At 41.4% G+C, this 13910-nt stretch overlaps 1 protein-coding gene across 1 annotated transcript; it reads left to right on the top strand.

Moving 5' to 3' along the window:
• The first annotated feature begins 5678 nt into the window (after positions 1-5678).
• LOC117280168 (uncharacterized) lies at positions 5679-8775 on the top strand. Its single transcript, XM_070183552.1, has 4 exons — positions 5679-5814; positions 6774-6902; positions 6984-7246; positions 7963-8775. The coding sequence occupies exons 1-4, from the start codon at positions 5679-5681 to the stop codon at positions 8773-8775; spliced, it is 1341 nt and encodes a 446-aa protein (XP_070039653.1).
• Positions 8776-13910: the final 5135 nt, after the last annotated feature.

The raw sequence follows: 13910 nt of genomic DNA, 5'->3' as shown, positions 1-13910 counted from the left end.
ACCAGTCAACTTTTGGTAAAAACTCATTTAGGACAAGAAATCATTCGGCATGCATTCATTGTGGCAAATGTGGTCACAACTCTAACCATTGCAGGTATAGAAATGGCAGAGAAAAGGCTTCTGAAAGTTTTAATGATCCATCTTGTTTTTATTGTGGAAAACTAGGTCATACATCTAACCATTGCAGGTTTAAGAACAATAAAAAATGAGTTTGGCGATCTAAGGCCTCACATCAGGCTAATAATCAAAATACTAACCAACCAGGACCCAAGCAGGCTTGGGCACCTAAAAATAAGTAATTTATTGGTGTAGGAACATCGCAAGAAGGATCGAAGAGGAAAATGGTATTTTGACAACGCGTGTTCCAAACACATGACTGGTGACAAACAACTATTCAAAACTATCACTAAACTGGATGGCGGATCAGTCACCTTTGGAGACAAATCAAAAGAAAATATAATTGGAGTTGGAAGAGTCCCCCTCAGCTCATCATGTGATGTAGACGAAGTCTACTTGGTAGATGAACTTGGTTACAACTTACTCAGCATCAGTCAACTATGTGATAATGACTATGCTGTTCGTTTTAAAAAGCATGGTTGGATTATTGAAGACGAACTAGGTAAAACCATTCTATCTGGGAATAGAGATAGAAATGTCTATACACTCAGTAATATTAATAGCTTGGGAAATCAACTCTGTCTAGCTTCTATGATTGATGATCCCTGGGTATGGCATAGAAAACTTGATCATGCTAGCATGCATACTATTCAAAAACTTTTCAAATGGAACTGGTCATTGGTCTCCCAAAACTAGATTTTTCAAAAGATCAAATTTGCGATGCATGTCAATTAGGAAAAAAAACCTGATCCTCTTTCAAGTCAAAAACATAGTCTGTACTATAAAACCTCTTCAGCTTTTGCATATAGACCTCTTTGGTCCAACCAAAACTGCTAGCATTGGTGGTAGAAAATATGCTTTTGTTATAGTAGATGATTTTTCTCGATTTACCTGGGTTATTTTTCTGAGTCATAAAGATGAAGCATTACATAATTTTGAAGTCTTCTGCAAGAAGGTACAACGGGAAAATGGATATGAGATCTTTTCCATATGGAGTGATCACAGAGGAAAATTTGAAAGCAGAATATTTGAAAATTTCTGCAATGACCAAGGAATCTCTCACAACTTCTCATCCCCCGGATCGACCCAACAAAATAGAGTGATAAATGCAAAAGTAGAACCTTGCAAGATATGTAAAGAACCATGATTGTGTAAAACTCTCTTCCACACCACTTCTAGGAAGAAGCAGTAAGCACCGCATGTCACATCATTAACAGATGTTTGATACGACCCATTCTCCAAAAGACTCCATATGAGCTATGGAAAGGTAAAAGACCCAACATCAGTTATTTTCATCTATTTGGTTGCAAATGCTTTATCCATAATAATGAAAAAGACAATCTTGGTAGTTTGATCCAAAGAGCGATGAACTATTTTTCTTGGATACTCTCCCTCAAGTAGAGCATATAGAGTTTTTAATAAATGAACTTTATCTATTGAAGAATCCATTCATGTTGTATTTGTTGATGCTAACCCTCGCTTGAGGAATGAAAAATTTCCTGATGATGAGAAAATTGCCATAGTTACAAAATTTGTTCATGCAGTTGAGGACATTCACGATGAGGCGACTAAACAGCAGCATCAATCGACTGACAGTCACATCGAAAATTAGGAATCACTTACATCTGAACAACCAATTCTTATCGAAAAGGAGTCAGCCTCAGCTGTCCCAAATGAATGGAAAAGTGAACCTGGATATCCACATAAATTCATCATAGGTAATCCTCAAGAAGGCATGAAAACTAGAAGATCTCAAAAGCAGGCGTCAAATATTGCCTCATCTCACAACTTGAGCCAAAAAAGGTACATGGGGATCTTGGAGATAATAGTTGGATAAATGCAATGCAAGAGGAACTTGATCAATTCGAGAAAAATAAGGTATGGAAGCTTATCCCTAAACCCCCTAATTTGGAATAAAGTGGGTTTACAAGAACAAGTTAAACGAGTCTGGCCAATTGATACGAAATAAAGCTAGGCTGGTTGGTCAAGGATACTCGCAACAAGAGGGAATTAACTATGAGGAAACTTTCGCTCTTGTTTCCATGTTAGAGTCAATTCGTATACTATTAGCCTATGCTGCTTACAAGTGTACGTTAAGCAACCCCCAAAATTTATAAATGAATCCTTTCCAAATCATATCTACAAGTTATCCAAAGCTCTATATGGGATAAAGCAAGCCCTTAGAGCATGGTATGGAAGGCTAAGTTCATTTCTAGTCAAACATGGGTTTGATCGAGGTAATATTGACACTAATCTCTTCATTAAGCGCTCAATAGAAGGCAATTTAATTGTACAAATTTACGTTGATGATATTATCTTTGGAAGTACTAACTCAGAATTATGCAAGGATTTTTCAAACATCATGAAAGGGGAATTTTAAATGAGCATGATGAGAGAATTAACATTCTTCCTTGGGCTACAAATCAAGCAATCACAGAAAGGGATCTTTATTAGCTAAACAAAGTACACAAAAGAGCTCATAAAAAAATTTGGCATGTCCAATGCCAAAGCCATATGGACTCTCACGAGTCCATCAATCACCCATGATGAAGATAGAAACGGTAAGATTATTGATGAAAAAATGTATCGAGGTATGTTGACAGTCAATTTTGACCATCCGTACTTAAAAAATAAATTATGTAGGTTTCCTTTTCTAAAAATGATAAAATATAATATTTTGCATATTTTTAACTATAATGCAATTTATTGATAATTATTTCTATTTTTTACAAAATATGAGAATTTTTATCATTTTATTATAATTGGTTAAATACTACCATTTTTGTGCATTTTTATAAATTTTAAAAAATTCATTAATAATTGTCCTATTTTTCAAATACTATGATATTTTATCAATTTATTATCTTTTCAAAAAAAATAATTACTACGATACAATTGTAGTAGTTACATTTTCAATAAATATTACAAGTCTTAAATAATCATTTTCAATTCTTACAACACAATCTGTTAATTACTTGGAAGCCGATAGAATTTAATTCAAAAATACGGATCGAGTCCAGTTAAACCTAATGTCCCATCAATGTCCGATGTGATAACGCAAGTGATGCGATATGACATATGACACGACACGATATGTGATATGACTAGACATTTGACTTGACCTCTCACATGACTAATCACAATTTTATAAATTGGGTAATAACTAAAAAACTAATAATGATGATGTTTCTCATCCAATAGGTAAAGGGATGGGCCTATTTGCACTATATAATAAAAATGGGTGCTTTTAATAGAGGGGGATCAGATTTTTTTAAGGGTGTGTTGGAAACCCTAAGGGGTCGTTTGGTTGCCGGTTATAGTTATGCAGGTATTAGTTATACATGTATTAGTTATGCATGTATTAGTTATGTATGTATTAATTATGCAGGAATAAGTAATGCAGGGATTAGTTATGCATGTATTAGTTATGCAGGGATAAGTTATGCAAGGTTGAGCTATGTTGGGATTAGTTATGCATTGATTAGTTATGCGGTAGTTATATAAGGATTAGTAATATAAATGTAATTTGAGTGTTATTTATTATTAGCTTACTTTATTTTATTAAAATTGTTTGTATGGTTTAAATATATATTTTTAAATAAAAAAAATACAAGTTTGAATAAAGGGTATTCTTATCATTTTGTGTTTTAATACAAGTATTACTAATACATGTATAAGTTATTCCACCTTCTACCCTGCATAAATAATATATAAATTTCCTCATAACTTATACATGTATTAGTTATGCGGAAAAGAAAAACATGAACCAAATATTGTACTAGCAATGATACATTTTATATGGAAAAGAAAAAAAAATAACTAAATATTGTATAACTTATTCTATTTTCTCTGTGAAAAATATTTTTTTCCCTTCTTTTAATCAAATAATGTGTAAAGTTATCCTAATTTTAATACATGAATAACTTTTTTTTAACCGCAAACGACCCCTAACTTCATATATCATCTCTCTTTCAAGAGAGAGAGCCGCACTCCCTCAAGGTTTTGAGACTCTCCCCATCATCTTCCCCCCATTTTGAGGAGACTCTCTCACCCTCTCTCCCATCAGCCGGCTTCTCTCTCTTTCCCTCCATTTCTGTCGCCGTCGCCGGAGGTGATGACCGGCCAGGCGGCGACCACCTCTGCTCCGTCCGCCCCTGTATGAATCCCACCGGATAACAGATCTGACCGGAATTTCCTTTATCGAAAATCTACTGCTTCGTCATTTTTGTTTCAAATAAAATCCAGATCTCTTTAGATCTGGCCGGATTTAGGTTCTCCGACCGCACTCGTGCAGTCGTTTTGACCGCTGCTCCGGCGACTCGCCGTTTGAAGCAGCGTCTTGAGTTTTCGATGCTGCCTCAGCTTGATGTGGCTCTGTTTGAGTGTGCTGTCATCGGGAAAACATTTTTTCGGCGACCTCTGTTAGTGATTTTCTTTCGGCGGCTTATTATCGCTACGACAATATCTTCAGGGCTGACTGGATTTCTATATTTTCCTACATTTTATTGTTATTGTCTATGTGATTCTGTTGGTCGGTGTCTGCTCTCATTAGATTTCCCGGTGACTTGCTATCGTTCCGCGAGCCTTATATCTTTGCCACTGTTTCGGTTCATTACTGCTGTTTCGGACTATGGTTATCGTTATTTTAGTTTTATTACTAATTTAGTGTTGTTGTAGCATTTTCCGGCGGCCAGTGTACTTTTCCGGCAGACCTGCACAGAATCCGGCGAACCACTGTTCTACAGTGAGCTTTGTGACCATTTCTCTGACCTTGATTCGTTTATAGGTATACAAAAAGGGAAATCAATTCTTGACGACGCACCACCGTTTGGTGTTTCACTCAACATTTGTGTTAATTGCAAATTTGGAATGATGCCTTACCATTTACCTTAAAAAAACGGATATCAATTGAATTTATACGCGATTTTAAAAATATATGATATAATTTGACACAAATTAAGAAGTCAGATTAATATTGAAATTGAGAATAGAAGAACAAATGCAAATCACATGTATCGAATTGCCTTAATCCTTGAGTTTGACCACCTTTGAACCAAAGATGTTTCAACTGAAGTATGAATAGGCTAATAGAGTAACAAGATAATAAAAGCTAGAAAGTGTCAGTATATTGATTTATGTTGTGCTGATATCATGTCTTTTACAAATGATCCTGACCCCTTTATATAGTAGAGGTGTTCTACTTTTGGTACAATTTTATATAAGGTAAAAATCTTATGAGTTTTACTTTTGGTACAATTTTATATAAGGTAAAAATCTTATGATTTGCTAATTATTCGTCCCCTTCTTGAGACACGTCGAGATTTTTGCTATGATTTACAATTGATCGCGGATACTTCGTCTTTCTGTTATCCAGCTTGGCAAATTTTCCCCGATCTCGCCCGGTCTCGATTTTGCCTGGTCCCAGGGTCGGACCTTACCTTGGTTTGATATAATTCGCGATCGAACCCTAACTAATCATATTCCAGTCTCGATTGGTCACATAAGGGGCGAGCCCGGTTTTGATCGTATACAGATAGTCCTCTCGTTTTCTCGGAGAGAAGATGACGAGAAACGATATTGAACTTCCAAATCCTGTCTCGATGGGCCATGATGTAAGTGACGAACCTGACTATGACGTAAGCGATAAATGGATATCGAAACGTCCCGTCGGTCCAGTTATCAAGGCATTAAATGTCTGTCAGTCGCTGGTCGGCCACTACCGGTTCTGAGCCGTCACCAGCAAGCTATAAGTACCCTAGCTTTTCCTCATTCAAACTTTACGTTCAAAACTCCTCTTATTCTTGTTTCTTATTCAAAAATCCCTTTGCTTTGCAACTCTTGCACCCAAATTCCTTAAACTTTCATCAGACCGCATACCATATTAATTCTCTTTTCTTTTGTTTTTCAATGACGAAAACTTCTAAGATTGTACTGCAAAAGGAGGCCGCTTCTTCATCACCACCCGCCGATGGCGGGACTGCGGCGGAACCTCACCCTGAGGAATTCATTCCAGTAGGGTGCCCTACTGTTGCCGATTTTAAGGTTGAAAAGACCTCCTCGGTACCGGGCCGATGTGAGCCGGTCTCGAGGTACATATGCACAATCATCGATGGCCTCCTCACCAAGGTTAAGGTGGAATGCAACTGGGTCAATAAGCATGTGGTGGTTCCTTCGCCCGAGGAATCGATCACTACCTACGTGGAGGATTTTCTAAGTGTTTACACTTATCCCTTCACGTTGGGTCCCTTAGACCCCATCATCATTGCCTTTTGTTAGAGGTATGATGTGACTCTTGGCCAGATCCACCCCTCCTTCGGGAGAATAGTGATTCTCCTCCGATTTTTCGTAAGCAAAATTGAGAGATGTTCCTTTACCCTCGATCACCTTATGCGCCTCTACAGTCCCCGACTCTATCGAGAAGGGCTGATCAAACCTTCTCGCCGGGCCAGCAAGGCCCCGTTCTCGAGTATAGACGAGGCTCGGGATCGAGGTTGGATGGGCCAATTTGTTCGAATAAAGACTTTGGACCTGATCCCTACCGAAGGCATGCCATTTCCTGAGAAATGGAATACGAATCCTAAGTACTTCGCCTTGAATGTTCAATCTTGTTGTTTTACCTCTTATCTCCTTCCTTATCGAAATTTTTGGTGTTGCAGTTGTGGCCCAGGTGTCGGACGTAGTTCCTGACCTCAAGGAATGGGTCGAGGGCCTTGTGTCACAGAAACCATATTCCGAGCGTGCTTGGATGGAATTATCGAAGGGTCGATGGGAGGTCCGTAATCATGGTAAGTTTTCTCTTTTGATGTAATAATGTTTAATTCCCTCCTCATATAGTCGAATTCTTATAGTTCTATTTTCTTTTGTAGGTCTCCCCAAAGATGTTGCCATGATGCCTCCATCCGGTGAGGAGGATGTGCCTCTCAAGTCCCCTGCTCCAAAGCAGGGTGATGAAAAGAAGAGGAAAAGGGTCCCGAATTCCCCGAACTCGAAAAAGAAGAAACTGAAGAAGAGGTCGCGCAAGCCCAAGGGAAGCACCGACACTCTATCCTCGGACTCAATCCGCCGATTAAGGGACGAGTCCAAGGAAGAAGAAGAAGAAGAGAAATCCCAGTTGGTGGCCCGTGTGCGGGTAGGTGTTGTGATGCAAGGGTCCTCTGAACTGGCGGATGCCGAAATCGGACCGTTCCGACATGAGGAGGTCGATGAGGGAGTCTTAGCCGAAGCTCATGAACCAGAAGGGGTTGAGGCCACTCCGCCCCCAGTTAAGGGGGTCGAGAGAGATACTAGGGGTGACGCTTCTCGAGTAGAGGATGGTATTCCGAGAGACGAGCTTGGGGCAATCGACATTACCGGGTCCCCTCAGATTTCAGACGCCATGATTCGCGAGGCCGGTATGTTAAAACACGTTCTTACGAGAGGCCTCAAGGGCGACTGATATCCACCACTTCTTGGACGGATTTGAGTCCACTGCCTTCGAGGATGTCACTGGGATCGGAGACTTGCTGGTGCCAAAGAAGGTACCATCGCCGGGAGCCAGTGGGTCTTTCTCGAGCCCAAAATTGGTGAGCCGGTTCCGGCCCCGAGCGCCGATCCTGACTGAAGACGGTCAATAGCTTTCTCTATCCCGGAGGATGCCCGGGTTTTCTCTGCCCCCGTGGGGGTCGCTAGCTACCTTCGGTACTTGGTGACCGAAGAAGATCAGGCAGTGATGGACAAGGTGGAAACCACCTGCCTATTCAATGAAGCCCAAGAAGCATTAAATTGGGTAACTTTGTGTGTCTTTCTTCTCATATATTCTAAATTTAAAGTTGTAAATAACCATAACACATTCTCTTATGCTTGCAGGCTTCGGTGCTGCATCATGAGACTTTTCTCCGATGTCGGGAGGAATTAACTCACCACGAGGCTGAGGTTCGGGACCTCACTGAGAAAAGTGACACCTACAAGCTTCTCAGTGAGAAGCTTCGGGCCGATTTAGTAACGGTTCGGAATGAGCATGCCGAGATGGCCGAGCAGGTATTTCGAGTGCTTCATGATAGTGAAGACGAATTGAAGATAGTGACTAACGATCTGATCCTGGAGGTCCGGCAAAGGCTTGAACAGATCAGGGAGATTCAGGCACAGGTAGATACAATTCAAGCTGAGGCTGAGGAGTTCAAGAAAAATATGGACATCTTAGCCTCGAAAAGGGAAGTTGCCCAAGCACAACTGGAGTCGATCGAGACCCAGCTCCGAGCTGCAAAAGAGAAGGCCTCGGTGCAGGTCAAGAAAATCGAGGAGCTTCAATCCCAATTGGACTTGGCTATTTCTGATAAGGCAAATTTGGCTAATGAACTCGAGGCGGCCAAATCTGAGGTGTCCATGGCCAATATCAAAGCCGATGCTAAAGTGTCCCAATTCAAGGTTGACGTCGAGGCCATCCAGGCACAGGCCAAGAGCATGGTGGATCATGCAAGGTGGAAAGCAAGGGAAGCCCTCGAGGGAGTCCATGCTCAGGATTTTGATATACTGGCTGAAATCGAGAACGCCAAAGCAGAAGAAGCCAGGGCCCGGAAGCTGGCCTTTTATGAGGAAGATTCCGAGAGTTTAAGCGAGTCTGAAGGCGGGGAAGATCCCGAGGGCGAAGATGCTACCTCCGATGAAGACCAGGCCACTTAGGCCTTTATATTTTTTGCTTTCTTTTGCATCTTTTTTGAGGTCGTTTCGGCCATTGTAAATTTTTGAATTAAGCCATTCTGGCCTCTGTAAAAAGATTATTGGGTAAATATATACAAGGCATTATTTTCCCTTTTGGCTTTCAAATTTTTCCTCTGCTTTATTACTTGTATTCACAAAGTCGGAATGCCTTAGCACAAAATAGCTTAGGTTGTGTAAGTTCGAACAAACCCTGCCTTTACATTATTTTTATTTTTGAGTCATCTTGGAGGTTCGGTGTTACCGGGAACCTTCTCCCAAAGTAAGTAACTCAGATTATAGTTTGCCGAGGGTAGCCTTTAAAATCGGTTATGAAAATTTCGAAGGCCTATTTTATGTTACGGTTCTCGGACGTCTCTGAGTCGTGTTAATATGGCCGTAGCCTTTTAATTCGGGTGTAGACCAGTGAGCTTGCTTTCCCGAGTTATTTAGGCTTGCCTAAGATAACAGTCTTCGAGTGGGTATGGCCGTGGCCTTTAAAATTTGGGGGTTGCCTTAGAGGTCTTATGGCCCTGATGTTTAATAGTTCGATCTGTATGAGTTTATTTTTCGGACGACAGTCCCCGAGTGAGGGAGTGACCATCCGAACTCTGGTTATAATTGGCCCTTGAGCTCATTTCCTTAAGAGATCGAAAGTACAAAATTGTAAATAGAAAATGTTTCTAAGACATAAGATAATTGCAAGGAAAGTACTTCTCTTTATTCTTGTGAAAAACAGTTATACATATGCGTACATATTTTATGCCAGGGCTCGAACAACCTATGTGGGCATGGTTCGTTTGATTGTTTGGCCCTTACAACGAATCTTACCTATCGAGACCCTTTTATTACGAAGTAATTTTCTCGCAAAAGTCGATATCCAAGGGTAATGCTCCCCAGTATTCGAGGTTGATTGTAGAGGAACCTCGGATACTGTTAGTGTTGTCTTCGACACCGATTCGTGATCGGCCTTTGGTTCAAAGTTAGCACGATCTACTATTGCCTCGTTAAAAACCTTGCCGAAAAACCCAATTGGGACAAAAATGGTTCAAGGGAAAAAGAGTGCAACGAGTGCTTTCAGACCTAAAGACTTCGTGCCACTCCTTTCCGACCACCTGCAAGTGTTAGTCCGAAAATAAAAAGAAATGAAATGGGGTCGTACCTTAGCAGTAATATCATTTTAGGTGAGTTACGTTCCAATTGTTCGGTAGCTGTTCTCCGTTTGTCATTCCGAGCTTATACGATCCTTTCTTTGTGACCTCGAGAATATGGTATGGTCCTTCCCAGTTCGGACCCAATTTCACTTTGTTCGAATTTCGGGTGCTTAGTATGACCTTCCTTAGTACTAAGTCCCCAACATTGAAGTATCAAAGGTTGGCCCTTCGATTGTAATATCTCTCGATCCGTTGCTTTTGGGCGGCCAATCGAACAAGGATGGCTCCATGCCTTTCATCCAATAGCTCCAGGCTCGTGTTCATGGCCTAGTCATTTAATTCCTTTGTTGCATATCAGAATCTGATACTCGACTCACCGACTTCAATCGGTATTAGAACTTCGGCGCCATAAACCAATGAGAACGGGGTAGCCCTGGTACTGGACTTCGAAGTTGTGCGATATGCCCAAAGAACTTCGGCAGGATCTCTTGCCATTTTACCTTAGCACCAGTCAGCCTTTTCTTAAGGTTTTGGATTATGGTTTTGTTGGTCGATTCGTCTTGTCCGTTCCCACTGGGGTGGTATGGTGTGGACAAGATCCTTTTGATCTTATGATCTTCGAGAAACTTGGTCACTTTGCTGCCGATAAATTATTTCCCGTTGTCACATACGATTTCGGATGGCATCCCGAACCGACATATGATGTGATCCCAAATGAAGTCAATGACCTCCTTCTCCCTGACTTTCTCGTACGCATGGGCTTCAACCCACTTAAAAGAATAGTCAGTCATAAATAAGATAAATTGAGCTTTACCTGGTGCCCATGGAAGAGGGCCAACAATGTCTATTCCCCACTTCATGAATGGCCATAGCGACAAGACTGAATGCAGCAGTTCTCCGGGTTGATGAATCATCGGAGCATGCCTTTGACATTTATCACATTTTTGTACGAACTCCTTCGCATCTTTTTCCATATCGATTCAGTAATAGCTGGCTCTGAATACCTTTCGAACCAATGATTTGGCGCCTGAGTGATACCCGCAGGTGCCTTTGTGGACTTCCCTCAGAACGTACTCGGTATCTCCCGGTCCCAGACATATAGCTAGTGGGCCATCGAGCATTCTTTTGAACTAGGTTCCATCTTCGGTCAAGCATAATCGAGCTGCCTTTGTGCGCAGGGCCCTCGACTCTTAAGGATATGCGGGTACTTTGTCGGTCCTCAAATATTCTATGTATTTATTCCACCAATCCCAAGTTAGGCTTGTAGAGTTTATTTCGGTATGACCTTCCACTACTACCGATCTTATGAGCTGTACGACTGCCCCCGATTTAAGCTCATCGTCCTCGACCGAAGAGCCTAAGTTTGCAAGTGCATCGGCCTCACTATTCTGATCTCGAGGTATGTGCTGTAAGGTCCACTCTTTGAATCGATGTAATGTTACTTGTAGCTTATCCAGGTACCTTTGCATCCGTTCTTCTCTGACTTCGAACGTTCCGTTAACTTGATTTACCACAAGGAGGGAGTCACACTTAGCTTCAATCACCTCCGCCCCTAAGCTCTTCGCCAGTTCGAAACCTGCAATCATGGCCTCATATTCGGCCTCGTTGTTTGTCAATTTCACAGTTCTAATGGATTGCCTGACTATGTTGCCTATGGGTGGCTTCAGTACGATGCCAAGTCCGAACCCCTTTACGTTCGATTCACCGTCCGTAAAGAGGGTCCAGATTCCCGAAGATGTCCCCGAGTTTACCAGTAACTCTTTTTCGACCTCGGGTATTAGGGATGGCGTGAAGTCGGCCACAAAATCTGCCAAAATTTGAGACTTAATAGCCGTCCGGGGTCGATATTCAATATTGTACCCGCTGATTTCTACAGCACATTTGGCCAGTCGCCTCGAGAGTTCGGACTTATGCATTATATTTCACAATGGGTAAGTTGTTACAACACATATAGGGTGGCACTGAAAGTTCGATTTTGGTTTCCTAGAGGCGCTTAGAAAAGCGAGCGCCAGTTTTTCCAAGTGAGGATATCTATTTTCGGCCTCACCTAAGGTCCGGCTAACATAATAAATCGGAAATTGCGTACCTTGTTCTTCCCAAACTAGGATTCCACTTACCGTTATCTCTGATACTGCCAAATACAAGTATAGCCGTTTGTCCGCCTTCGATGTGTGAAGCAGTGGCGGGCTCGATAGGTACTGCTTGAGTTCTTCCAAGACCCGTTGGCATTCCGGGGTCCATGTGAAGTTATTTTTCTTCTTCAACAACGAGAAAAATTGATGACTCTTGTCGGAAGACCTCGAGATGAACCGTCCCAGGGCAGATATGCCCCCGGTTAGCCTTTGTACGACCTTCACATTGTCTACTACCATGATATCCTCAATGGCTTTGATCTTGTCGGGGTTGATCTCGATTCTCCGATTGGATACCATGAACCCAACAAATTTACCCGATCTGACTCCGAACGCGCATTTTTTCCGGATTCAGCTTCATGTTGTATTTCTTCAGTATACTGAAAGTTGCCTACAAATGCTTTAAATGGTCCTCTGCTCGCAGGGACTTAAATAACATATCATCAATGTAAACTTCCATAGATTTTCCTATTTGTTCTTCGAATATTCGATTTACTAGACGTTGGTAAGTGGCACCGACATTTTTTAACCCAAGTGGCATTACATTATAACATTATGTGCCGTACTTAGTGATGAAAGAGGTCTTTTCTTGATCATTAGGGGTTCATTCATATTTTGTTATACCCGAAATAGGCATCGAGAAAGCTGAGGATCTCGTGGCCGGCCGTGGCGTCGATCATGCAATCGAAGTTAGGCAACGGGAAAGAGTCCTTTGGGGCATGCTTTATTTAAAACCTTGTAATCCACACACATTCTCAGTTTATTCTCTTTTTAGGGACTACTTGAAATGACCCGACTTGTTATTTTAAGAATCTACGCCCCATTCAGCTACTTAAGGTCCCGAACAACTTCGTAATATGTATTATGACTTGCGTGTACGGTCGTTTGATTTTTGGAAGATTCAGAATTTAAATTGAAAGAACAATTCTCATTTTTGAAGCTTAAATGAAAAGAGTTGACCGGAGATTGACTATTGAGAAAATGACTCCGGAATGGAATTTTAATAATTCCAATAGGTCTGTATGATGATTTCAGACTTGGGCGTATGTTCGGGTCGAGTATCGGTGGCCCGGGAGTATTTCCGTGCCTATTACTGAAGGTTGGAATTTTTAAAGTTTAAAAATTTCCTAAGTTTGGGTTGAAGTGGATTTTGATGTTATCGATGTCCGTTTGGGATTCTGAGCATGTGAATAGCTCCGCATGATGATTTTTGTCTTAGGGGAGCGTCCAGATGTGGATTTGGAAGTATGTAGGTCATTTCGGGGTCATTTGGCGAAAGTTAAAAATTTGAAAGTTTTTGGGAAGTTTGACCGGGAGTGGACTTTTTGATATCGAGGTCGGATTCCGATTCTGGAAGTTGGGAGTAGGTTAGTAATGTCAATTATGACTTGTGGTCAATCGGATTTGATTTGATAGGTTTCGACGTCGAATGTAGAAGTTTGAAGTTCTAAAGTTCATAAAGCTTGAATTGGGGTGTGATTCGTGGTTCTCATGTTGTTTGATGTGATTTGAGGCCTCGACCAGGTTCGTGTTATGTATTGGGACTGGTTGCTACGATTGGACGGGGTCCCGGGGGCCTCGGGTTTGATTCGGGGTGGTTCCGGACCAAGTTTGGGTGTTTTGATGCTGCTGGTTGCTGGTTCTGGTATTGTTCTTCGTGTTCGCGAAGAAGGATTTTGCTGATGGGACTTTTTTCTTCGCGTTCGCACAGAAGGAATTTTTGTTGTCCGTCGTCTGATTTTGGAGGCTCATATCTCGCAATCTATAAAGAATTTGGAGATGATCCAAAAACAAAAGTTGTAGCCCTTTGTGTCTAGTTATCAGAAAAGGAAAA

The sequence above is a fragment of the Nicotiana tomentosiformis genome, chromosome 8, assembly GCF_000390325.3.
Source record: "Nicotiana tomentosiformis chromosome 8, ASM39032v3, whole genome shotgun sequence".
Taxonomy (NCBI): Eukaryota; Viridiplantae; Streptophyta; class Magnoliopsida; order Solanales; family Solanaceae; genus Nicotiana; species Nicotiana tomentosiformis.
The sequence above is the reverse complement of the archived record's forward strand: the minus strand, read 5'-3'. Positions and strand labels throughout refer to the sequence as shown.